Source organism: Paracoccidioides lutzii (genome assembly GCF_000150705.2).
Source record: "Paracoccidioides lutzii Pb01 unplaced genomic scaffold supercont2.45, whole genome shotgun sequence".
In the NCBI taxonomy this organism is placed as follows: Eukaryota; Fungi; Ascomycota; class Eurotiomycetes; order Onygenales; family Ajellomycetaceae; genus Paracoccidioides; species Paracoccidioides lutzii.
In genome coordinates, this window is record NW_015440991.1 from 103,071 (window position 1) to 126,985 (window position 23,915).

The 23,915-nt window shown below is 47.7% G+C and overlaps 17 protein-coding genes across 17 annotated transcripts; 9 read left to right on the plus strand and 8 right to left on the minus strand.

Annotated features, from left to right (window-relative positions):
- Positions 1 to 707: 707 nt before the first annotated feature.
- Positions 708 to 1,641, plus strand: PAAG_12634 (hypothetical protein; the record flags this gene model as incomplete). Its single annotated transcript, XM_015848100.1, has 4 exons — positions 708 to 808; positions 873 to 1,052; positions 1,107 to 1,263; positions 1,315 to 1,641. The coding sequence occupies 4 exons, from the start codon at positions 708 to 710 to the stop codon at positions 1,639 to 1,641; spliced, it is 765 nt and encodes a 254-aa protein (XP_015702284.1).
- Positions 1,642 to 2,885: 1,244 nt separating this feature from the next.
- On the minus strand, positions 2,886 to 3,353 carry PAAG_08755 (hypothetical protein; the record flags this gene model as incomplete). The annotated part of the gene is made up of 1 exon (XM_015846610.1): positions 2,886 to 3,353. The coding sequence occupies one exon, from the start codon at positions 3,351 to 3,353 to the stop codon at positions 2,886 to 2,888; it is 468 nt and encodes a 155-aa protein (XP_015701407.1).
- Positions 3,354 to 4,129: 776 nt separating this feature from the next.
- PAAG_08756 (hypothetical protein) lies at positions 4,130 to 5,008 on the plus strand (the record flags this gene model as incomplete). The annotated part of the gene is made up of 2 exons (XM_002789301.2): positions 4,130 to 4,541; positions 4,704 to 5,008. The coding sequence occupies 2 exons, from the start codon at positions 4,130 to 4,132 to the stop codon at positions 5,006 to 5,008; spliced, it is 717 nt and encodes a 238-aa protein (XP_002789347.1).
- Positions 5,009 to 5,033: 25 nt separating this feature from the next.
- Positions 5,034 to 5,273, minus strand: PAAG_12635 (hypothetical protein; the record flags this gene model as incomplete). Its single annotated transcript, XM_015848101.1, has 1 exon — positions 5,034 to 5,273. One exon carries the CDS (start codon positions 5,271 to 5,273, stop codon positions 5,034 to 5,036), a length of 240 nt encoding a protein of 79 aa, XP_015702285.1.
- A 1,836-nt stretch (positions 5,274 to 7,109) lies between these two features.
- PAAG_08758 (hypothetical protein) lies at positions 7,110 to 7,807 on the minus strand (the record flags this gene model as incomplete). Its single annotated transcript, XM_002789303.2, has 2 exons — positions 7,110 to 7,640; positions 7,691 to 7,807. 2 exons carry the CDS (start codon positions 7,805 to 7,807, stop codon positions 7,110 to 7,112), a joined length of 648 nt encoding a protein of 215 aa, XP_002789349.2.
- Positions 7,808 to 8,242: 435 nt separating this feature from the next.
- PAAG_08759 (hypothetical protein) lies at positions 8,243 to 9,022 on the plus strand (the record flags this gene model as incomplete). Its single annotated transcript, XM_002789304.2, has 1 exon — positions 8,243 to 9,022. One exon carries the CDS (start codon positions 8,243 to 8,245, stop codon positions 9,020 to 9,022), a length of 780 nt encoding a protein of 259 aa, XP_002789350.1.
- Positions 9,023 to 9,804: 782 nt separating this feature from the next.
- PAAG_12636 (hypothetical protein) lies at positions 9,805 to 10,002 on the plus strand (the record flags this gene model as incomplete). The annotated part of the gene is made up of 1 exon (XM_015848102.1): positions 9,805 to 10,002. The coding sequence occupies one exon, from the start codon at positions 9,805 to 9,807 to the stop codon at positions 10,000 to 10,002; it is 198 nt and encodes a 65-aa protein (XP_015702286.1).
- A 124-nt stretch (positions 10,003 to 10,126) lies between these two features.
- Positions 10,127 to 10,326, minus strand: PAAG_12637 (hypothetical protein; the record flags this gene model as incomplete). The annotated part of the gene is made up of 2 exons (XM_015848103.1): positions 10,127 to 10,144; positions 10,168 to 10,326. 2 exons carry the CDS (start codon positions 10,324 to 10,326, stop codon positions 10,127 to 10,129), a joined length of 177 nt encoding a protein of 58 aa, XP_015702287.1.
- Positions 10,327 to 10,582: 256 nt separating this feature from the next.
- On the plus strand, positions 10,583 to 12,702 carry PAAG_08760 (hypothetical protein; the record flags this gene model as incomplete). Its single annotated transcript, XM_015846611.1, has 3 exons — positions 10,583 to 11,020; positions 11,249 to 11,503; positions 11,545 to 12,702. 3 exons carry the CDS (start codon positions 10,583 to 10,585, stop codon positions 12,700 to 12,702), a joined length of 1,851 nt encoding a protein of 616 aa, XP_015701408.1.
- A 1,713-nt stretch (positions 12,703 to 14,415) lies between these two features.
- On the minus strand, positions 14,416 to 15,049 carry PAAG_08761 (hypothetical protein; the record flags this gene model as incomplete). Its single annotated transcript, XM_002789306.1, has 2 exons — positions 14,416 to 14,846; positions 14,908 to 15,049. The coding sequence occupies 2 exons, from the start codon at positions 15,047 to 15,049 to the stop codon at positions 14,416 to 14,418; spliced, it is 573 nt and encodes a 190-aa protein (XP_002789352.1).
- A 181-nt stretch (positions 15,050 to 15,230) lies between these two features.
- PAAG_12638 (hypothetical protein) lies at positions 15,231 to 15,643 on the minus strand (the record flags this gene model as incomplete). The annotated part of the gene is made up of 2 exons (XM_015848104.1): positions 15,231 to 15,392; positions 15,452 to 15,643. The coding sequence occupies 2 exons, from the start codon at positions 15,641 to 15,643 to the stop codon at positions 15,231 to 15,233; spliced, it is 354 nt and encodes a 117-aa protein (XP_015702288.1).
- Positions 15,644 to 16,210: 567 nt separating this feature from the next.
- Positions 16,211 to 17,251, plus strand: PAAG_08762 (hypothetical protein; the record flags this gene model as incomplete). Its single annotated transcript, XM_015846612.1, has 1 exon — positions 16,211 to 17,251. One exon carries the CDS (start codon positions 16,211 to 16,213, stop codon positions 17,249 to 17,251), a length of 1,041 nt encoding a protein of 346 aa, XP_015701409.1.
- A 128-nt stretch (positions 17,252 to 17,379) lies between these two features.
- PAAG_08763 (hypothetical protein) lies at positions 17,380 to 17,786 on the plus strand (the record flags this gene model as incomplete). The annotated part of the gene is made up of 2 exons (XM_015846613.1): positions 17,380 to 17,397; positions 17,472 to 17,786. The coding sequence occupies 2 exons, from the start codon at positions 17,380 to 17,382 to the stop codon at positions 17,784 to 17,786; spliced, it is 333 nt and encodes a 110-aa protein (XP_015701410.1).
- Positions 17,787 to 18,939: 1,153 nt separating this feature from the next.
- On the minus strand, positions 18,940 to 19,272 carry PAAG_12639 (hypothetical protein; the record flags this gene model as incomplete). The annotated part of the gene is made up of 1 exon (XM_015848105.1): positions 18,940 to 19,272. One exon carries the CDS (start codon positions 19,270 to 19,272, stop codon positions 18,940 to 18,942), a length of 333 nt encoding a protein of 110 aa, XP_015702289.1.
- A 2,586-nt stretch (positions 19,273 to 21,858) lies between these two features.
- On the minus strand, positions 21,859 to 22,161 carry PAAG_08764 (hypothetical protein; the record flags this gene model as incomplete). Its single annotated transcript, XM_002789309.2, has 1 exon — positions 21,859 to 22,161. The coding sequence occupies one exon, from the start codon at positions 22,159 to 22,161 to the stop codon at positions 21,859 to 21,861; it is 303 nt and encodes a 100-aa protein (XP_002789355.2).
- A 149-nt stretch (positions 22,162 to 22,310) lies between these two features.
- PAAG_12640 (hypothetical protein) lies at positions 22,311 to 22,847 on the plus strand (the record flags this gene model as incomplete). The annotated part of the gene is made up of 1 exon (XM_015848106.1): positions 22,311 to 22,847. One exon carries the CDS (start codon positions 22,311 to 22,313, stop codon positions 22,845 to 22,847), a length of 537 nt encoding a protein of 178 aa, XP_015702290.1.
- Positions 22,848 to 22,888: 41 nt separating this feature from the next.
- PAAG_08765 (hypothetical protein) lies at positions 22,889 to 23,466 on the plus strand (the record flags this gene model as incomplete). The annotated part of the gene is made up of 2 exons (XM_015846614.1): positions 22,889 to 23,104; positions 23,164 to 23,466. 2 exons carry the CDS (start codon positions 22,889 to 22,891, stop codon positions 23,464 to 23,466), a joined length of 519 nt encoding a protein of 172 aa, XP_015701411.1.
- Positions 23,467 to 23,915: the final 449 nt, after the last annotated feature.

Here is a 23,915-nt window from a genome sequence, read left to right on the forward strand (position 1 = left end):
ACCAAGCCAAATTTTTGTCTCTCACTTGTTTTGGCAACCATCACTAGCCCCTTGCCTTGTGCAATTGCAGCCTGGTCATCCACTCTTACCCTTTATGCAAAGGGAGGAAGGAGGAGTTTGCCTTGTTACATGCATGCGCAATTTTGGCACTGGTGCCTTGTTGTACAGCTGGAGGCCCATTGCAACTGATGCGCGGCGTTCGCAAATGGTTTGCCTATCTGGATCACACCCTGGAGCTTCCATTGATCCCGGAATTGTGCCAAAACTGCGCCATGCAGCGTGCCATGCGCGCAGCAGAGGAGAAAAATGACTTTTTAGATTCAGCCCGGATAATCGAGCCGTTTACGAACTCTAGTATAAAAGAATAGACTAGTTCCTATTCTTTTCCTTTCTGGAGGAATGATTTTCACCAAGTTCATCAAGCTTTCTGCGCCCAGTCCAGAGTTCTAATTCTTCCAAATTCTTCCAAATTCTATCACTTAAAATGAATCAGGCAGAGAATTCACCACTGAATGAGCAGGATTCAAGGATTGAAGAGCAGATAAGTCACTCAATGACATTGGAATCAATACCTCTTTGTGGATTTCCAAATGTCAACCAGTTTGAAAAGTAAGTGAAATAGTATAATTCGACCGAGACAATTGCTGATGATTTGTAGCTGTCTCAAAAATTTGAACACACAGGGAGAAGCTTTGATATCCTCAAACATGGCTAGCAGGATCAGAACAGTGCTCGACTCTACCGCAACCATGGCTGGCAGGATCAGAACAGTGCTCGGCCCTAGAACCGCGGAATCACCAGAGTTTCAGTATGAAATATTGTTTCTTCTTGGTTTCTCCACTGGGAGAATTATGGCTAACTTAATGTCGAAGACACTGGTGCAAAAAGATGTTCACACTCAAGTCAATCAATAACCAGCTTTTGATCTGTCGCGAAGGGAAACCCATTGCAATTCGGGAGAAGCTGTTTATAATTTTGGCACGAGCCCATCAGCAATGCCAACATGGAGACCTACACAAGACTTCACTTGAAGTTGAAAGAATCTATTTCAAGTATGCTAATAACATAGTCGGTGGTCAAAGCTCTTGCTGACCGTGACATTTCAGAATCCCTCATAACCTAATTAATGAGTTCATTAAACTCTGCCCAATTTGCTGGAATCGTACACCCCGATCGCCTGCTGAAGATATCTCTTTCGATGTCATCAATTTTGACCGGCCAGAGACAATACTATTTTACTTGAAGCATTTTGAGGGGGGTTCGGTAACTAGAACACTATTTGCTACGTCTATTCACCTTTAACAAAGTTTACAGGACCCCGCTCCTACCACATCCATGCCACCACCAAGACAGAGCCAATTTCACTATGAATCTGATGGTTCTGTTCAGATCCCTTCCTTTAACGAATTAATCGCTACACTCCCGGAAGCCTCGCGGCAAAAGAAAACGGCAGATGACTGCTGTAGTGAAATGGAAGTGTTCCGTCAAGAGCGGGTGGGTGCTGCCTCCAGAGGGTTGTGCGAAGATCTAGGATGGACCCAGCAATGTCGAACTCGGGTGGATGCAACCACTAAAATCTCCACCCAACCACATCGAGAGGACTCACCAAGCGGTCGCGAACCTTGGGGCGTTTTTCCGTAGAACTTCGAGGCATAGTGTTCCATGGAATCTTCTTGGGTTGAATCGTCAAGAGGCAAGAGGAGAAAGGACAAACAAAGAGAAGGGATGCAACAAAAGAATGTCCGAGCCCACAATTAATATACTCACGGAACACCCAAATCTTCCAAGCGCATGTCGACTCCTTCATGCACATCATTATCAGCCGCGTTACCACTCTCGAATTTACATTCTTGGGATTTGTGTTTATGGAAATATCAAACAACATCATCCTTCTTTAGCTGAGATAGCTGCGCAAACCCACGGAATTCAGAAAGTGGTTGAGTGGGATTTACAAAATGGCTGGATGAGGGTTTTTAAAATTTAGGTTTAGTGTAATTTGTTTCACAAGTTAGCCTTTTCTGAACAATCTGAAGCAGCATTTTTTTTGTTGCTGATGTTAGCAATAAGACATTCTCCCGGTCAAGCATTTTCTAGGCTTTCTAGGTTTAGTATTCTCTCGGTTTACCATTCCCTTTTGCACAGTAACAGAAGTTGGGCATGCAACTCTACGCCACCTACAAGCCATCGGTGGTTTTAGACTAGTGAAACCGTGGCCTGCACCCTGAAATCGTGGCCTGGCGTTGCAAGCGCCGCAACTTCCGGGTATATTTTGAAACAAACAACCTTTGAAACGGCTGGACAGAGATTTGAAATATTCTGGCGAATAAGTATCATTTATATTAGCCTGCTCAATGCATACCGTTTGACGTGTCCAGTTCTCTTAATTAGGTCCATTTTAAGGGTGAAATATGGACCCCAGCAAATATTCTATGTCTCCTGGAGGAGTTGCGAACCTCGCTATTCATTACACCTGCAGCCAATAAGTTTGAACAACTAACTAGAGGTGGCCGGAGGCCCAATGCATTGTTGGTTTCTAGAAGCTTTTTAACGCACATTATGAGAAAATGCCGACACAATAGTGAACTCCCACCGAGAAGTAGCCATATGATCTATATCCATGAGCACACAAGGGAGTAGTTCGTTTCGATCGCAGGCGTACATGGGTCGGGTAACAACCATAGCAAGGTATGAAGAAACAGAGACCTGTCCAATTATCGGATTCCCTTTCCTTCCATTAATTGTACTCATTCTCGACGTACCTTGGTGAACGGTCAGCAATAAAGCCCACTGGACATGGAAATAATGCTTACCGACACTCAAATGTTACGTGCTACATCCCGATTTTCTTTCTCAGAGGCCGGTAGATCGGCATCCAGCTGCCTTCTCTAAGGCTCTCTCTGAGGCAACTGCTCTGCGTCGGCTCGGTTTTCCTCCTCTGTTCCAGCTGTGTAATTGCAAACATGAACATCCTCCCACCTGTAACTTCCATGGGTCTCAACATATTCCTTGTCACATTTGTTTAGGTAGGCTTGATGGCGCTTGGCGGCGTCAGATATCTCAGTTTTAACACTGGAATCAACATTGTTGTCGGTGAAAAGGTCATGGAGAGCGGCTATTGTTTCAAACATGGCGAATTCTATCTTTTCTATGAGATTCAATATCTCATCTTGAGAATGTTCAAGCTCTTCATAGGCAGGTATAACGTCATCATGGTCATCGTCGCATATTCCGTCGAGGAATTTGTCTTGTGTATTCTCAAGGCTCTTTTTAATTGTCTTAATGTGTTCTGCAAAGGCTATCTTGCTGTCTAATTCTTCGATAACATGCGAGGCTATGCGGTTGATGAGTGCCATTGTTCTTGATTTTGGGAACAGTTCGTGGCGTAAGGGGCGTAAGGATGTCAGATATACTCTGTAAAGGGACGAGTCTTGTGAAGAATTCTTGCAGTGCAATATATCAAAATACAGACTTTATGGGTTGCTTCCATCCTTTTATGCTTGCAGACAATGTATAGTTTCCCATGTCAACAATGCTTCCAGTGCCAAAATTGCGCATGCATGTAGACGCATGCACAAGGAAACGGCCTAGGCAATATCCCTCCTTATGCCGCAACTTCCTCCTAGAGTGGCTGGCCTGCCTTTGCACTAAGATAAGGGGCTAGACATGATCATCAAAACAAGCAAAAATAGACATGTTGATGTGTATTGGCACGAGCCCATCAATTAGTTTCCCGGCAATAAGGCCCTGCTGCCAAAACTGCGCATGAGGGCGCAAGTAACAAATATGATACAGCCAAACCCGGCCTGTATAATCCCCTGCAGCTGGATCACACCCGGCCGGAGAAGTCAGCCAGGAAAATATGTCGCTTGATTGATCAAATTTGCAGCAGCGGGATTGGTTTGCCCTTGCCGCCAGACGCAGAGATACATTACTAATCAAGTACTGATTAACTACTAATTAACTACACATTAACTATGAACTAAACTGATCAGGAAACCTTGGCGTAAATTATCCAGTCCACATGGGTTAATATATTCCCTCCGCTGGCTTTTCTCATAAACTATACATTAACTGTTCACCATCAACTCAATCACCATTAACTCCCCCCTTAAGCAAGCTTCACCAACTAATGGACCAGTCACTTGAGAAGGAGACGCAACACCTTCAGGTGACAACAGGAATCCGCGAGCCACGTGAGAGACTCCAAGAGCACGCAAAGAAACTTCGCACCCTACAGCGATTAGAGCCAAGAGCCGCGAATCTCCTTTCCGCCGCAGTTCGGATCATGACCACTGAGCAGACTGTTCGTGCTTTCAAGATATACCGTTCCTTTCTACACGATGTCCTTCGAACGTGTGGGCAGTTTGGACAGGGACTTGTCGTGCTATGCGCTGTTGGCCTGGGCAAACACAGAGTGGTTGCCTTGAGCGAGGAGAAGAGAATGATGCTTGTTCATTGGGTCGCCAACAATACAAACTCCTTGTATTTCCCAGCTCTCTCTTCCATGGCGACACAGTTCAGTGTCCCAAACTTTAATAAGCGTGAGTGACCTTCGCTGGCCTATGCTAGTTACTAGATTCTCATTATTGCAACTCCAAACAGATGAACCATTGCCGAAACGCCCCCGGTTGGAATCACAGCAAGTTTCAGGTTAGAGAGATGGTCCCCTGAGATATCACTTTTGTACCTAACATTGATGACAGGGAATCCGACATTTCCAGGAAACGGACAGTACTGCTCATTTTCTTTCGTGAGGCGAGACATGATTGAAAACCTTCCTGAACCATTTCGCACTGCGCTAAAGGCGAGCAAATCATGGAAAGAGGAACAGGAGAGAGGAGGACTAGCAGTTACGAATTGCTTGTCTATGTACATGCCAGAGACACTCAACGAAGATGCTTTGTTTGCTGTCAGGATCTCTTACAAGGATGGATGGAACATCTGTAACTTGTTTGGATTGGGGGACCCAGAGTCTGGCGGTGATGTCCCAGAAGTATTTAAAGATTGACTATCAATGATAAATGCAATTAGTACTACCCCTTCTCGAACTTAACTGACGCCTTCATTATGTAACATCGATATCCAGAAAGGACCTTTCTTGTGACTTGTCCATCGCCCGCGCCTAATTTTTCGACTAACTTCCCTTCACCATCTGCAATATTACATGATCTACCCTCAAATGTCATAGTCATGTCCTCTTTTATGTGAAAATCACGCGCGCCGATCTCCTCCCATTCTCCATTGAGAGCCTTATCCCCAACCTGATTAGCCATACTTTCCCGAAATTCCGGGGACGCGCCTCTGGTGAGACTTGCGGTTTACCCAAATCGTGAGGCGACGATAATCGGGGCAAAATATTCAGCGAAGTTTAAATAAGGGAAAAATGTTGTCTCGCAAAAGGTGTTTTTTGAAAACTTATTCAGAAACAGCGTAGGGTGAATGGGTATGGAATGCGACAGTTGAAACTGTGATAGAATTAGTCAGTAGTTAAGGGCTATGGGAGGTGGTCAAAACTCACCTTGGCAATTGCACAAATGATATTTACAAAGGAGGTGAGGCGGTTGCAAGAAGATGTTAGACTCTCTGGCATTGCGAAGTGTTGAAGATTCTGGGATTTCAGCGCCAGAAATACACACGATCTCCCTGTAGAGGGGTTGCGTAACGTTGGTGGGGCTCGAGTGCCATGTGACTTAGTCCAGCGATCCGATAGTGGCCGAAAAGACCCTAATAGATTTGGGCTCCAATGCGTTTAAATACGATCAAATTCAAAATGTGGGGAGGCACCAGTTCGGTCAGCGAAGAAAGCGCTTTCCACGGCGGTTGGAAGATGTTGTGACAAGCTCCATCAGCTTGTCCATCTTTTGACCCATTCTTGCGAATTGGAGACGGAGGTTTGCGATTTCAGGATGTAAAATTAGCAACCAGCCTATAACTTTTCCCTCTTTTTGCAATTCCTCGCACTAACCTAAGGGTCTTTTATACATCAAAATGGCGGGACTTTCACAAGAAGTAAGATTTCACCTTAAGGATTGTCACTATCAGTGGCCTTTCACTAAAAAAATATGACTTTCCTCATGGGCATTGTTTTTGTGGCCTTTCCACTGAGATTATGGCCCTCCTCAAGGGGTTTTACTATGGTGGCTAATAGTTCAAAACTGTGGCATTCCCTAAGAGTCTTGTTAAGATACAAGTGATAGGAGTGTTCATTGTTATTATTATTCAATTCAGCAGAGGTGGGATCCCCAATATATATATACATACAGACGTACAAGTTTCAGATCTCTTGCACGTGTTTCAACCACCGTGATATTCAACACCTCCCCTGTGGGCGCTTCACCCCTGTGGGCGCTTCTCCTTATGGACGCCCTGCAGGTCGCCGGAGCTAAGACGGCTGGCAAGATTCATGATTTTCCTCGTAATTGCGGGGCGAAATACACTAAAGCTTAGTTCTTTCGGATTAGAAGGAGTTGGGTACACGCTGGAGACCTTGACTACCATCTACATTGTATATGACATTTCATGTACACCACAGCTACGAAATGGAACGGATGATAAAAAAACCGGGCGAGAACTATGATCAAAACACTCAAATACAAATATTATATGAATACAGCATGGAAGTCGCGTAATAATTACTGCAAAAATTATTCTTATGGTAAAATCATCCCACGTGAAACAAGCTGTCTTTTAACCTCAAAGTACAAACTGAAACTTCATACGCAGCCCCATGCTAAGCAGCTATACAATCCGCTGCCTTTGTTAAGCCTCAGCTGCTGATCACTGAGACAAGTACTAAGCGTTCAAATACAAATTTATCCATACAGTACATAATTGTGTAAACCATGATGATGGGGGAATATGCGAAAGAATTTGTAGCTAGGTAGAGAAAAATATACTATCGGAATATTTTAGCCGGTTTTGATTAAGCAGCTTCAACCGTGCGTCGGGTACATATATACCCAATGGGGATGGCGTTTTTCGTTATTAACGCGTGACACGAGAGGATTCGATCAAGTGCAGTAGAAAAGGTACGCTTCATCAAGTTTCCCTTTTGTACAATCGGCTTGCTGGCAGTAGATAATGGGATTTAGAATGGGTCGCGAACCCCCTTAGACGAGCTGCAATTGGAGTAGAGCACTTACTAAACAGTCCCAGAAGCCAAGAACAATCTCCTCCTCCTCGTCCAAAAGCCTTTTTTGTTCATCGGTGACTGGAAGGTTGTAAGTCTCTGCTCGATCAAAATCTAGCCAAACAACTCTTTCCGAATCGTCCTTGACGATCATCATGTTCCTAGGTTTCGGATCCCTGTGCCGTACTCCTGCTCCGTGTATCTCCTGTATGCCTTTGAGAAAGTTGTCCTTTCGTTTCTGTGTATAGTTGTGCAGATGAATCATCTCAAGATTCGGTATGTATTCCAGAAAAATAGCGCTAGGAAGGTATTTATCATGAAGGAACATTTTCAGGTAAGGTTGGCATGGTTTCGGATCGAACTTCTCCATCGTCCCAAGGAAACGAGGGATAATTCCACGTTCACACAACCCTCGATCCCTTAGTCGCCGATAGGCGGCAGACTCAAGCACATGGATATCCAATTCACGATCTTTCGGTTCGTAGTACCGTCGTGGCCCTCGACCGTGATGCTGTTACCATCAGTATCAGAAAGGAGCAATTTTCGGAGGATCTTACTTACTACTTTCATAACACATATCTGGCCACGAACAATAACAAGAAATATCACCGAATAATCGGAGGCAAAAAGCTTCACCTTGAAAACTATCTCGGAAGGTTTGATATTGTTAAGCCCCATCGTTGCCTAGATCCATTTCGAAAGTGGGTTTGGGTCGCTGGGCGAAAGACGGTCTGTGACTTTGACATCGAGAAAGGAAGTAAAGCACGTGATATACATGATACCTTGGTATGTTTGTCTTGTTTGTCTGCCTCGTAAATACCCCGTTCGAGAAAGTGGTGAAATATGTACTCACGCGTTGGGCACGTGAAGGTTGTACAAAACGTGGTGTGCCTTTAGGCAGCAGCCTCCGGAGTAGCTAGACGTGGCTGGTGATAATTGGACGTGGGCAACGTCATTGTGAACACTCGATTATTTCCATACAATTTGGCCGATTGCCTCATCCTGAAACCAAATATGCTGTTAAATTTCAGAACTTATAAGACTACAATATTCCTCGGCTAGCGACTTGCGGACGACTTGTGACCGAATAGTGAACATTGATTCCTGCTCAATATGGCGAACCAGGTGTCCCTCTTAACTTACCTACAACATGCTTTACCAGCGATTCCAGTTAATCCACCTCCAAACCCTGGGCGCAACACCACCAATACAGCATACGAAGCTAGCGACATCCACAATATAGGGGTTTGGCATGGCTTCAACTTGAACGCACTTCTTCAAAGTTACCAGAATCTCTTGGTTCAAGCACGGCTCCCGCCAGACCCCATGCCGACATCCCCACCCCGTGCTATAACAGCAGAGAATGCTCTTAGAAGCAAGATCTCAGAATATGTCTTTCCAAGAGTGCGACGGGCTCTTCGAACTGGGTTTGATCAGTTGATGGCAATCAACCAACTGAACGACCTCACTCCCGTGTCGTTTGATGTTGGAGAGTGCGCCGAAGTTATCGATGCTTTCAAGCCAGACACCGCTTATTTTGCGGTCGCACTGCCAGCAGGCACCGGTCCAAACCGCGCTCCAGGAGATGTCAAGCCATCGTGGAAATGGAGCACAGCCCTTGCAACCCACCCACTCCTCGGAATTCGCAACGAGTATCGCCAAGCACTCAGTCAGGTCAACTGGTATATGAAACAGCACAATTCTCGACACGGTTTTCTTCTTACCGATCGTGAATTGGTCGTATTCCGAAGAGTGGATGACAGCGGCAACCTTGAGCTTGTTCCACCCATCCCATTCACATCCGGAGGTACCGCGGAACAGCCCCAGATGACTGTTCTCTTGGCACTGTGGTACCTCGGCATGATTGGTGCCCAAGGTGGTTGGCATATGTAACCCTTTCTCTGCGGGGTCCTTATATACTTGGGCTGTTTCTGTTGCAAATGTACTGTTTCAAGTGTGTGGCCAGGTGACATGGACAGTCCATTAAAGTTGATGATGACTTGGCCCAATCAGGACTAGTGGAGGATAAACTGGTTAAGTTAATTTAGCCATCCAGTCTCTCTCGCTAGGGTATGAACGGACAACCTATTTTCCCTCGTCTAGCTGGTGAAGATCATCCCGGACCGTCCCGTTATATGCAGATATGCAGATCACATTAAACTTATTATTTATAATAGGGTTTGTGAGAATAAACAGAATTGCACTGACATTATTCTCAGCAGGTCTTTCATAGTGAACTGGCTGGCGCTTCTTAGTGGCTAAAGCTTAGGTTGATTTGAATCTTGATTCTCATTACAGATCCGTACAGAACTAGTGCAATGCATTTCATCATACCTGGTTAACAATCCGACGCCTCTACATCCAACAAGCGGTTAGCCGTTTCTTGGTATATGGAAAGTGTGTTGTTCCAATTTTGCATTTCTGCATTTCGATTTCTATATTTATGTACTTTGCATTCAGACTAACGAATTCCATCTTCCGCACGGTGCAGTCATTAATTTATGTTTTATTTTTTATTTTATCCTTCTTATTTTTTCTTTTTCGGGTTTTATATTTTCAATATTTAAAAGCTATAACTATCATTTAAAGTTCTTTATTGTAAGGATATTTTTCTTGACTTTCATATTCTCTTTTAGCATAAGTGGTCCGGATCGCGAGTGGAAAATTGAGTCAAAATGGTGAGGGCCACGGTTTCGGATTGCAAATGGTGGCCATGTATTCGGATCGCGTGGCCGAGTTCAATCGCGAATCAAAATTGCGGGGAACACGGTTTCAGATCGCAGATTGTGGCCCAAGCATACAAGCGCCGCGACAAAGCGACTAGTCACATCCGACAGAAGTACACATTCAAAAAGCGACTTTTGGTTCGATGAAGCAACACTTCGTAGCTACATATCCAGCCCTCTCCCCATAATATCAAGTGAAAATAATCAAGTCCCAGTAGTCTCCCGCTCTTCACATCTGCCCCACATTTTCATGGATCAACAAGGAATACATTTAGACGCCTTCGCACGCCTTCGAAACAAGTGGAGACTTACCGCCGCTGGATGGAAGGCATCCTCGGCCTCATAGTGTTCGGGAGGAGGAAGCTTGTCTTCTTCCCAAAACTGCTCATCACTTTCATTAGTCTCATCGCTATCGCCGGTCCCGTCAGTGTCATTACCACTGTCGTCTGAAAAAATATCATTGGTTGCCATCGGCGTAGTCCGACCCACTGCCCTCATCCTCACCAAACGCAGCCATGTTGGGCATTTAGGCCATAGGGAGCCTTTCCGGATAGAAGCTTCAGGACGCCTTCAGGCGAAGATGGAGGGCAGGAAGAGAAGTGAGGAAATATGCTAGCTGCTGTAGCTTTTTTAGTATGATCGATCTGCCCGGCGTTGGCGGCTGTGAGGATGGGGGCCTGAGATTACAAGGGAGGTGATATTCTCCTTCTTTGGTAAAGTGTATTCAATGCTCAGGAGATGGTCAGGATATCATGCGGCGATGGCTGCGGAGAAGAATGATTTTGTAGAATCTACAAGATCTGAAGTTCCCCCTGCAATACAGCCGATAAATAGCCCTTTAACGCTGGTTCAGCGAGGAACTTATTCCCCATCTAACCGCGGACTCGACGACATGGAAGATATAACGCCTCCTCTGGCTCCGGGGTTTGAAGACCTCAATGCCCCCCTCGCACAAAAGGCGGATATATCTCTCCATCGGAGTGCAATAGAAATACTGCAGATGTGGTACGAATCTTCACGTACGTCACTGATAGTTTTATTCTTGTTTTCCTCCCGTTCATACTACAAGTTCACGTGGGATAACGTGTTGCAGCTGCGTTCGACGATAAATCTTTTCTCTAAAGATCATAACTTTATGACGCTACATGAGAACATTGTACGAACTGTACGTCCACTCTTCCCTATTTAGAAATCAAAAGGAAAACCTAGCGTTTTATGCGATTCATTAGACAAGTTTGTACTAGAAAACACCACCAACAGCTCAGAACAAATTTTTGAAAAACGCGTAATATTTTGCAATTTCTACAGTCTGCCCGCATCCTCTTTGGCAATTACTTCAATTGACGCGTGAAAACGCGTTCATTTTGTTGTAATGGCACCAAAGTGGCCGCAGGTGAACAATGGCCCAGAACACATCAACGAGCACGCCACATACCTTAGAGAAGCATGCCATCAATTGCAGGCCGTGGACAAAGGCAGGCAGAATCAAGTACCATGGAATATAGTACAGCAATACATCGCATCCACCATCGCGCTCGCGGGCAAGGTGCTCCGGCAGCCCCCAATGAGCGACATCCTCCACCACGTCCAGGATGCTGTTAAGTGCACGCAGAACATCCAGAGAGACGTATCAATCATCAAAAACTCCGTAGGCCTCAGCACCACCCTACCTAATACCACCAACTTTAGTGGTGGCCGAACAGCTGCAACATGGGCGCAGCCCAAAGCGCGCGTACCACTAAGACACAGTCAACAGTCACGGCATATAAGGACCGAGCAGTAACAGTCAGACTCAAGGATCATGGAATCGCCCAGCGTTTTCGGACGCTTCCCGCAATCAAGATTAAACAGCAAGTCGAGACCTCGATCAAGAACCACGCGGTTACCAAATCAGTGGAGGTGGTCGCCGCCCATCAACTCAAAAGCGGCGATATACAGATCTTCACCTCTTCTACGGCAGAGGCCGTTAAGCTCAAACAGAACAGAGAATGGGTAAGTGGACTTGGGGAACATGCGGAACTCATCGTGCCTACCTACGGAGTCATCACCCACGGCATTTCTACAAGCACTATCAACATCAAGGACCAGAAAGCGACCATCCAGCAAATACTCGCAGACAACTACACAGTCATCCCCAAGGCAGAGATCTCATATGTGGGATGGCTAACCCGAGAATCCCCTCTCAAACGCGCATCCTCAATCGTGGTGGAGTTCACGGATCCAGAAATGGCCAACGCCATCATCTACGCAGGGATGGCGTGGGACGGACAGATACATACATGTCAACTCTATGATCGCGCCTGCAGAGTCAAGCAATGCTGCCGCTGCCACAATTACGGTCACATCGGCACTCAATGCGATGCAGCCCAAACATGTGGCTGTTGCGCCGAGCTACACGAGACCAGGAACTGCACGCAGAAGGGAGTGGAGGGCTTCACTCCCAGTTGCCCAGTCTGCAAAGGTGCCCACACAGCATGGAGCAACGCCTGCCCAGCAAGGAGGAAAGAATTGGGAAGAGTTGAGCAAGCAAAGCAGGTTCGAAACACCTACTGGCAGGTGGCCCCCAAAGACGAACCCCCTGAGAACAGCAACCCGCGGAAGAGACCACGCCACGCACGTAGTCCCACCCCCAACGAAATCATCACAATAGTGAGCCCTAGAGAAGAACCCTCGGACCATACAGTCCCCACCCGAGAGCCTCCACAGGCACAAGAAGACCGAGCAGCACCAGCACCACAACAGGAACCACAGCAACCGGCGATCGACCCACAGTTACTGGCGACGGGACAACCCCAGGAGACCGGCCCGGCGGCAGGTGACACCCCAAACATGGAGACACGTGTTTGAGAATAAGTAGGAAGGACGAGCGTACTTGAGAGAGCGTACGGCACAATTGAGTTCAATGCAATACTCCGAAGTTGATATCGAATTGGAGAAAATTGCTGTGCTGCGTGGGGATGGAATATTTTATATCGACGTCTCAAGGTTGCTGTGGCTGGGGCGCAGTGGGCGATGTCTCAGCTGGCCAAAAACAGCCTCAGGGCGATGTTTGTACCAGCCGTATCTGGTCTAGCGTGCGCCAGGGGCAACCACGTTTTAGGAAACACGCACGTGATTTGCAAGCAAAAATAGTATATGCACTAGTCGGATTTGGCATAGTTCAGTTCCTGCCCAGGTGAGAGGCTGCAGGTGGATGCTTGGCGCTGTAGGTGGAGGCCAACCAGGTGGTCGAACCTTGTTCCTGCATTCATGGCTAACGCTATCCGAAGCCCATCTTTATGCTTCACATATTCCGCTGCTGTCTTTGTCTATGTACTAATAAGGAAATGGAAGAGGAGAGAAAGGAAAAATAAGAATGAAGTTTTACAAAAAGAGAAGTAAAAATAAAAGCAACACAGCCTCTGGCTCGAAGATGCGCAGGGTGATCTCGCCACCCTTGACGGGGCATTTATGCTCGGAGATCTTGTGCACGTCCGGGCCCGCGGCGCGGCCGTAGGAGATTAGGTATCTGGTTGGGTCGGCGCGGAAGTCCTCGATGGGGACGAAGCCGAGTGGGTTCAACAATATAGCCACGGCGTTGAAAGAGAAAAGGAGAAAAGGAGAAAAGGAGAAAAGGAGAAAAGGAGGAAAACGAATTAAACTTGCACACCATCTATGCCGTCTATGTATGCAAGTATGATGTGTCCTAGGTATCAGTTGGAATGTCGCCATTCCTGTCCATTCCACCCCACCCACTTCTACCTGGTAGCAAAAAAACAAGAAACCAAAACAAACCCCCCCCCCCCCCCTCCCCCAAAAAAGAAAGAAAGACAAAGCCATTTCTCCTTCCTCCCAATTAAAACATAAAATATAATCGGTAATATCATGGCATCTTTTCTGTGGCTTTTTCACTCAGCATGGCGCCATCCCCTGATGGGTGTTGGCTCCTTAAGGGCTTTTAATTTCGTGGCCTTCTCTACTGAGGTTATGGCGTCCCTCAGGGATTTTACTCCGGTGGCTAATAGTTCAAAAATGTGGCATTCCCAAGGGGCTTTACTTCCCGAGGGGAGCTGACACCACATGGGATTTCACTTTTTGTTGCCCTTTCACTCAGAATTCTGGCACTCCCCAAGGGGCTCACTTCCCCAAGAATGCCAACTCCGCATGGGACTCACCTCCTCAAGGAGCTCACTTCCTCAGGGATGCTGACACCGCATGGGACTTCAGTTTTTGTTGTCTTTTCACTCAGAATTCTGGCACTCCTCAGGGATGTCGGCGCCGCATGGGGTTCCGTTTTATTGCCGTTATGTACAAGTTCGTGACACTCCCTAAGGGTTCACCTTCATCAGCATTCTTGCAAATTCCCTAACTTCCCGTAGGGAACTATAGTTTTGGTCGTGGGGCACCACTTCACTGACTCCCGGGGGGAAACCATATTAGGGCGTTCCCGGCAGATGGGCAAGACGTGGAGCAACCCACTGCTTCAGTATCACCTAATTAATGCAACAGAAGGCAGATGGATAAATGACTGTGTATTATAATATCAAATAAAAAATGAGCGGTTTGACATCACATCTTCCGTTAATTGCGTGTTGATGGTCGAGGACGTAATGTGCTCAGACGATTCTTTCGTAGCATCGCCTTCTCCCTTTGTTGTTTCTCCTCCTTGCTTCTCTTTCGTTTCTCCTCCTGCTTCCACAACTGGAGCCTCGCATTTTCAGGGAGCCAGTTGTCTGGGAGATATGTTCCCACCACATAAAACACATGGTGACCATATTTATTATTTCGCCATACTTTATCTCCGACATGATAAATCTTAAGGCTCTTTTCAACCTGCTGCGCCCCATACCAATAGGGAAGATTCTCCAATTCATCATGGGCCAACGGTTCTGTCGTAGCCCCAGAATCTGAGATATTGTTCCAGCCGTCTGGTTCGATACCACCAGGAGGCTGAGGCCGGTTATTTGAAGTCCTGTCAACAGACAGCCGCTCGGGCGGGACGTTAAGCGGGGCTGCAGTCTTAGATGAGAAATCGATTTGAAGGATGGAGACAGGGTGTCATTAAACCCTTACCAGAGGGATAGGTTTGGAAGGGCACCTTCTCGAGAAAGTCACCCAACGCCGCGCAATAAGCTGGAAGAGTGGATCGCTGCGCACCAGACGAAAAGAGTTGACTGGGTAGTGGCGGAGGGCCTCCGGTTCCTTGTCTATCCATGATGAGGATGTGCAGAGATGCAGAGTAGGAAGAGAATATTGGAAGAAGAAAAAAAGATTTGGAGAAGGGCAAAGACTGAATTCAAATGAGAGGGAAAGCGCCATTTATAGCCGTTTATACCCCAACCCCATGTTGGTTGGACTGGCTGCACTGTCTGTCAGCAATGCCTTCCACCTGGTCCTTACGCTAGGGCGGGCTGACCCGATGCCCATCTCGCTGCGCCCTCTCGCAAAAAGATCACAGGCTTCTGCACTGGTTCATGTGTAGACGATTGGCTGCGGGTGTAGTTCCCTCTTTCGATTACATGCCAGCCAAATGACCCTCGCTTATCGACTGGGTTGAACTTCCTGGCGTATCAGGAGGGTTGGGGAAAGGCTTTGGCTGGTATGAGTGCTGATTTACAGTGCGGGGGAATCCCTCTGGTCGATGTTGGTTGGATGACAGCCCAAGTTTGCTTGATCTGACGCCCACCTTGCTGCGCCCTTTGGAGAAGCCGGCATGGATGATAGGTCCAGAGGATGAGCTGCATTTTGCATTTTCCTTCACCTTGCTTTCGTGTATAAAGCCCCTATGGGATTGCCAAACCGCACTCATGGGGGTGTGGATCACAAAATGATAAGCCTCGATGCAGGTGGCGCATCGGATATTGCTGCATGTTGGTGTTTTCGCTCAGAGTCGAGACATCCATGGGCTCGAGCTCAGAGGAGAAGCCAGGCGCACTTTTTGATTGGCACACATGGTTGGGTGAAGTTCGGCCGTCCTCATGCATGCCACCCCCGTGTTCCTTGTCCCCAGGTTTAGCGGTTTGTCGATTCGGCTTCCTGGCGCATGGCCAGGGGGAAAAGAAGGGGTGGGGGGTAGGTTGGCTGGCTGATATTCACTGGACGAGAGCCCATGTTGGTCTGGAGGTGGTGGCCAGGAGCACTCCTGCGTTGGCCCACCCCATCAATGCAACATTGCCCGGTCCGGCGGCTTCTTTGGTGTGGATGATTGGCGATCCACGCAAGACGCATCTCAGCTACTATTTTTCCCACCCTCCTCGATTAGCCTCGACCTATTTTTGTTCGCAGGCGGGGGTTGATCGTGAGACATATAAAGACCTCCAGTGCCTTCTGGGTCGAGATCGAGGGAGAAGAGCATCCCATCATCTCACCTCACAACATGGCTACCTTCACGTACGATATCACCTCCTCTGGACCTGCCAACCGTTCTCCCTCACCTCGGCTGCACATGGAGTACCTCCCGTCGGCGTACACTCCTGATCCTCGGTCAGACGAAGTGCACCAGCACCTCCTTCCAATGCCCATGCCCATGCCCGTGCCCCTCTTCTCTGCGTCCGGTGACCTCTCTAAGGATGCAGCAAGTGAGGTGTTTGCTGATTTTTCTGCCCTGCCGTCCACCGTCTCGGGTCTCGATGACATTAACTGGGATGAATGGATCCTGTTCGACTCCCCCCCAGTCAATGTTCCCCCACCGTCACTCCAACTGTCGGCTTTCTCCGACGGCCCCATCGAGGAGGCTCACCCAAGCCCGAGCGATGTTGCTGATGACCCACCCAATCGACGAGAGCCAGCTCTTCCCCTGGCCCCAGAAGATGGCGAAGGCAACACATCGAAGGAGCCGTTGAACTCCGATGATTTCATCGAGGCTGACCCACGCCCGGGCGAGGAACATCACATCCAAGCCCACCGATCAGAGCAAGTTACCCCCCTGGTGTCCGACCGTTGGGATGCGTTGGGGGAGCTGGATAAGCGGGAATACATTATCTTGCCCCTTTCTCAAGTGAAGATACTGAAGCTGGTCTATGAGCGAGACGGGGATGAGATGTACCAGATAGTAGGATGGACAGATTTACAAGAAACATGGGGCGCGCAAGAAAAACCTTGGAAGTACTCAGGTTCTGCTGGTAAGCTCAGCACCTGTGCTGTGAAAAACATTTCTCACACCTCACTTCTCGCAGAAGATCCAATCATCATCGACGGACCAATGATTCCCACCAGCTTGCCTTGTGGTTCTGATCGGTTTATCGCCATTCCATCCCTTCGACGGAATATAGAGAGTGTTCCAGGGGGTTATGAGGTATATGCCGATATGACATTGGACGATTTGCAGGAGCATGGAGGGTTGGAACTGCTGGCAGCTTATTACTCCTGGAAGAACAGATGTCGTCAAACGGGGTCACGTGGATCACGTCAGCATTGATGCAGGGAGATGGCCGAATCTCACGAAACCGTTCCATTTCTGATTAATTCATTGCTGAGATTTGTTTGTATGGTCGGGTGGGACATCATCTTCTGGGATATTGAGTAATTAGTAATAATTCAGTAATAATGGCAATTGCGATAGCGGTTGGTATCAATCTCAAACAATAATGATACAGCAACCCGTGATATAAAGTCACCATACCAGGATTACTCCGTAGACACCCCCCTTGGTAGCTTCGAAGTACAGTCTCAAACTCGAGGGCCCACGGCAACCGGCCGTCCGGGCAATCAAATCGGCCGTCCAACTCGGCAACCGGCCGTCATCCAAAGCCGGCCGTCATCCAAGCGGCCGTCAATCCACCGTCAGTCGCCGCCCCATCAGTCGCACACAATCCAGCGCCAATCCAGCGCCGTCAATCGCCCCAATCCGCCTCACCACGCTATGGTTGAAACGTGGAAATTTCACGCAATGGTTTGTGCCAGCAATATGCTTCATCAATATGCGCTGCTGGCTGAATACCCAGGCTTTTTAATGCATCCTTTGATAAAGCTTGTAGGAATAGTACCCTGCTCTTCAATAGACCTATTTTATTTGGGTATAAATCGTCCCGTAGCGGAGATAAGGCGCACGAGTAGCCTATGTTGTGCTGACTAAGTAGCCTTCCTGCCACTTTCCTGGGACACTAAATCACATGATATAAAACACTTGGGATATGACACATGGAAGTCTGATGACACGTCTCTGAAACTGAGGCCCCAGAAGCAACCCGACAGTTCCGTTCACACTATCCGGTCTTTCCTAGAAGCCTCATAAGCCACATCTTGTCATATCAAGGCGAGCAGCGAGCCAGCATGTTTGGTGAGGAGAATACAACCAAATTACGTGATGGCTAGGATATTGTTTAACAGAGGGTGAACGCATGTTTAATATCTAAGCTAATAATTCAGTGACACGTGTCCGCATTTGCTAATATAAAAATGGCATGGCTTCATTATTCGGCGGGCGGATTAAAATTCATCTAAACGATTTGCGTGGCCACTTTACACCTCTGCTACACGGACATAAGCGCGTAGGAAGGTACTCCAGCAGCAACCATTCATCATTCAAGAACTACAAGATGCCCAGTTTCAAGACACGATGGATCGTTGTGAGATTAATAGTGTTTTGTGAAATAAAATGGGTTGATGATGGGGACTTCATTGATCGATACGGGGCGGCGCGCATTAGAATGGCCAGATATAAATAAATGAAATTCTCAGCTTTTGCTCACATCACTATCAACATCAAACGGCAGCACCCATTCATCGCTATCAACATCATAATAGGTTGGCGGCCAATCCGCATTGTCGAGGCGCGGACGGAGATAGACTCTCCTCAGAAAGAGTGTGGAGTACAGTGATAAATGCAGTGACGATAAGAGGAATGAAATGGTGTAGATTTACTTGTTGGGTAAGAATTTCTCAGGCGGTCGCGGCTTGGGTTAAATTAGCAATGGTAAGGATTATGCCCGCTCGAGCCCTCCCGATTGATGTTGGTTGTGCCCACAATAAAAAGCATCAACCACCCCACCTTTTGGGAGTGAGAAGATCATCCACTGCTTCTTTCCAATATATGACTAAAATTGGAGCTCATACAATCTGTTCTTCTGAAGGTGGCCATGTACCACTTGAATCAGTGTTCAAGATTTAGAAATATAAAACCTGTGCCTCGTTCCCATCAACAATTTTGTGGAAGAGACATTGTATCCGCCCACGTCTTCTCTGAACAATGCCCTGGTGTGGTGGTAATCGTTTTCGACTCTGGTGTGACATCCAGACTCCGGCATTTGCTGTAGAATCTGGGGAGGAAGTGAGAGCGGATGCGTGACGAGCGTAGTGGAAGACGAGCGTAATGGTGGATGACGGGCGTAGGGATGAACGGGTGTAATGGGCGACGGGCGTAATGAGATGACGGGCGTAATGGTCGACCGGGCGTAGAATGAACACATCACTATCACTTGCTTCAACAAGATATTTCATTCTCCTCGGTAGAATCCTAGGACCATAGGCGCATTTGCTGGGTGATATGTATTATGCCATGGGTGCATCGGCCTCGTGGGCGTTGCTCCCCTGTGGGCGTCAGGCCCTTGTGGTGCATCGGCCTCGTGGGCGTTGCTCCCCTGTGGGCGTCAGGCCCTTGTGGTGCATCGGCCTCGTGGGCGTTACTCCCCTGTGGGCGTCAGGACCTTGTGGGCATCGGCCTCGTGGGCGTTACTCCCCTGTGGGCGTCAGGGCCCAATAGAAAGTTAACTTTTATAAGTTGACCTCAAAAGTTAACTTTTAAATCCACTGTGGTATAATATCCGGCAAAAATTCACTTTGGGTGCTGATAAGGCTCGGTACCTGCTCTGTACATTGATGAGACAATGAGTCCCACCAACTTGCCTTGTGATTCTGCCAGTCCCGCTCCCACTGTGTCTGGGTCTGGCGGTGAAGCTCCGACTTGGCTGCGGATATCAGGTGCCTTAAGAAATCAGGAGTGTCTGCTGTGTCCTCGGTGTTCACTGTGATCACCCTCCCACGTCTACCTTGTTGTCGTCTGCAACCCGTCGCTTCCTTTGCGAGCTTATCCGCCGATTCATTACCTTCGATCCTTGATGCGCCGGGATCCAGTAGAATTCCACCTGGAGGCCCTGGGAGCTGACCCTCTCTAGAGTATCTATGATCCTCCGAAGTATGGATTGGCCGAATGATCTTCTGGAGAGCCTTTAGAGCTGCCTGGTTGTCTGTGAAGATTGCTGCTCTGCGCCGGTCTGATGTTAGGATTAGGTTTAGGCCCATGAGAATGCCAAGAAGCTCGGCTGGATAGATGGTGGTAGTCGTTTCCTTGCAGAGATAAGCGAGTTCTTGGGTGTGGATCGCTAATGCAGCAGCCCCCACTTTCCCGTGTATGCCGCTACCCCTGGCCCAACCAATTTCTAGTTAGTTAGCTGCTTGGATTTGTGTACCAATTGACGGCTGCATTCTCTTCATTTTCTTCGTGCCACTTAAATAATAGCAGTTTTTTAACTACTCTGTTAAGTACTTTATCTAATAAATATTATTAATTTTTATCTCTACTTAAGTTACTAAATTAAAAAATATAAAAATTGAATAAAATACTTCTATTTTAATAAAAATCACTAATGAAACCTTTTTTTGTAATATTGTATATCACAGTGACTACTATAGTTATTCTGTATTTAAAACTGACTGAGCAAATTTAAGCTGAGTCTCTGAGTTATAATTATTATATTTTTTTATTCTTTAACTCAGTGAATAACTTTAAATCTTTAGGCTTCTGAAATTATTATATTCATGTGTTTCTTGTAAATCTATTCATTCTACTATCTGATACATCTCATCTCTGTCTTACTTATACACCAGCTTCAGAGTCCAAGGTCCTGTAGCCACCCTCCTGTGTCCGAGCCACCCAATCTGCTCTCTGCCCATATATCATCACCAATGAGCCAGTCTGATGAAGGTGTGTAGGTGTCGCGAGCATTTTCGATTTCAAGCTTTGATCATTGAGATGGCAAAGTGCTCGGTGGAGAGAGGCGTCTTGTTGCCTCAATAACCATATCATGTGATAATACGGCGGTCGTCGTCGTATTGTCATGTGATCATATTTCGCCTCTCTCTTCGGTTCTGTATTTAGAAAACTCAAAAACATCGTACTAGGGCTGTGGCGGAGATAGAAGAGGATCGGCAAAAGGAGAGAGAGAGGTTAATAGTAGATCCCGCCCCTGATGAACTGAGAATATTGATTATAAAAGAATGTGATAAAGCTACCTCTGCGAGAGAAGATCGGGATCCAACGCGGAACATTTGAGTGCCGGTAAGCATTATTTCCATCTCATTTCTCTCTACCTATTTCTACAGTATATCTACTGTCAGAAGGCGATGCTCAATCTAAGATGTGGTGATAAGTTACCTCTGAATCAAGTACTTTAGAGGGAGTGAGCTTCTCTAGTGCTTGGGAGAGATTAAGAATCTCCATAGTTTTGGTTTTGAGTTTGTGAGAGTTGTGTGGGATTTGTGAGATTTCCTCGAGAACTGAAGGATTTGATGATCTGTATTCACGTGATAATAATGCGACAACCGCATTATTATCACGTGAATCACTCTGGAGAGCAACACTTTCGTTTTCTATGGTTGGTTTCTTCATTTACTGATTAATGTTTACTATTTCTTCTTCATCACCTTCCACTTGTCAACTGCAGAAGGAACAAGAAAGGAAAAAGTGGCAAAATGTTCAATTTATCTGACTCATCTCATATCACCGCCACTAATATTGTAGCTTCGCTCTTTTCCAACATTCTTCTTTCGGAACCATTGGTCTTTCCAGTGAGCAAAGTAAACGCTCATACCTCCTCTTGTTCCCTTCACTGTCACACAGGAAATATTGTCCAGCAGTTCAGGAACATCGCAGCCAACTCTCGAGGACCATGGTTCCTGTGGATTCTGCTGATTCATGTTATACCCGTAGTGAAAGCACAGCCGCCTCTCAATCACTAGACCATGCATCCTGTGGCAGCAGCAGGGGGTTGGCTGTAGGCCAGAATACCGATCATCCGATTCACCTCTCTATCCATAGGAGAACAGTGCCGGGGAAGGAGACCGAAGGCTCCATCGGCGCTCCCCCCACCCAACACCACCTCCCCAGCGAGCACCCGCGACACTGACCACGGCAACAATAATCTCAATGAGGTTTTCCCATAAGGGGTGGGACGATGTCCCGTGCCGCCGCACATCCTCCACGCGGAGAAGCCTCAGGGTTGTTTTGAGTGCGGAACCACCCACTCTTCCCTTCTGTAGAGATGCCCGCGATGGTTTTGCATTGCCCAACTCGCCTGCACCTATATGAAGAACAGAACACAAGAGGCGCATGGTCAAATGATCTGGGGCGCGTTATGGAATTTGGCTTTGAATGGGACCAGGCTGGGAACTCTTGGAGAAGTAGTGGAGAATCGTGAGATGCAAATATAGCTCGCACTTTAGGAGCGGCACGGATTTCCAAAACTGCCCTGGGTCCCACAATGGGTCCGTTCTTGGGGCGCGAGCCGATTGTTACCTGCGGTCCTGGGAACACCGCTCTCCCTAGGGACGCTACTCTCCCTGGGGACATTACTCTCCCTGGGGACACTCTCCCTGGGGACGCTACTCTCCCTGGGGACACTGCTCTCCTGTGGACATGGCTCTCCCTGGGGACGCTACTCTCCCTGGGGACACTACTCTCCCTGGGGACATGGCTCTCCCTGGGGACATGGCTCTCCCTGGGGACACTACTCCCTGTTGGACACTGCTCTCCCTGGGGACATGGCTCTCCCTGGGGGCATGATTTCCCTAAGACAGGCGATATACGGCGTCGGCTCAGCTTTCCTGCGGCCAACCCCCTGCTGCCACCAGCCGTGGATGGTCCTGTGAGGCGGCTGTGCCTACCGGGTATAAATATGCGTGGTTTCCCCCTCAAGCCCTTCCGTTCCTCCCTCCTCCTTATTATCTCGACTCATCCTACACCGCCGCGAGACACCAACCACCGAGAGGCCCTTGCGTACTCGAGGACAACCGAGTGAACATAAAAAGACCGACAGCGGCGCTCCACCATCTTTCAATCATGGCGTCAGCTGATATTCCCCACGACGGGCTTCATCACACTGTCATCATCAGTTCAGATTCGGAGATGGATGAACGCCAGCCCCCAGCACGAAAGCTGCGAAGAAAGAGACCCCGCACAGACTACAGCTATCCAATGTATGAGGCTCAATCTAACGACCCGGCACCCTCCGAAATGTCCCAGCCACCGAAAAGACATAACCTGGGCATGGTATTGGTAAGACTCCTCCCTGTAGGGTCCATGGCGGGGCTCCTCCTTGGCTGATAATGAGATAGGAAACCGCGAACCAGGAAATCCATAACATTTTCAAGGCGGAGCATGTGCTGAGAGAGTTACTGGAGAAAGAAGTGCAGCGCCTGCGTGCGGAAATGACTAGGAAGAATGAGCTCATTGACAAGCTTGAGACTGAAGTCTGTGAGCTGAAGTATCAATGTCGATGCCAGATCTGTTATACCATCCCGTCAGGATGGCGGACCCTTCTGTGTGGGCATCGGTATTGCCCGGAATGCGCTCCCCCCATTACTGAAATCTGCGGAACGTGTCGCCAGGTTGTCGTTGGTGTTATCAAGAGCTACTAGGCAGAACGGCTGAGTCGTATGGAATGTACGTGGACATGAAACGAGTGAAATCGAGATATTGAAGAGGCGGATCTGCACATGCGGGCTGTATTTGCACCTGTTCCCCGGCTCGCTCTTCAGATGTTTTTAGCGCGTTGGCGTGCTGCAGGGAACATTGTGTTCTTAAGCTGGCTTCTATGCGATTGTTGTTTCGGTCATATCCGGCCATGAAATGATAGGTCAACGCGAGGTTAGATTCCAATTCTGCAGTGATCTTTTAATTTTCTTGCTTTATTCTATCATAATAGAGGATTCCACTGTATTCATAACTAGCTAGGACCACTGGGAAGAGTGGAATTCAAAAATGAAGAGAAAGGGGAACAATAAAGAGGAAAGAAACAAATAAATAGACAAAGATTGACAGGCCGGCTGTCAAGACCATCACGGCCATCTCTATAGAAGCGAAGAGT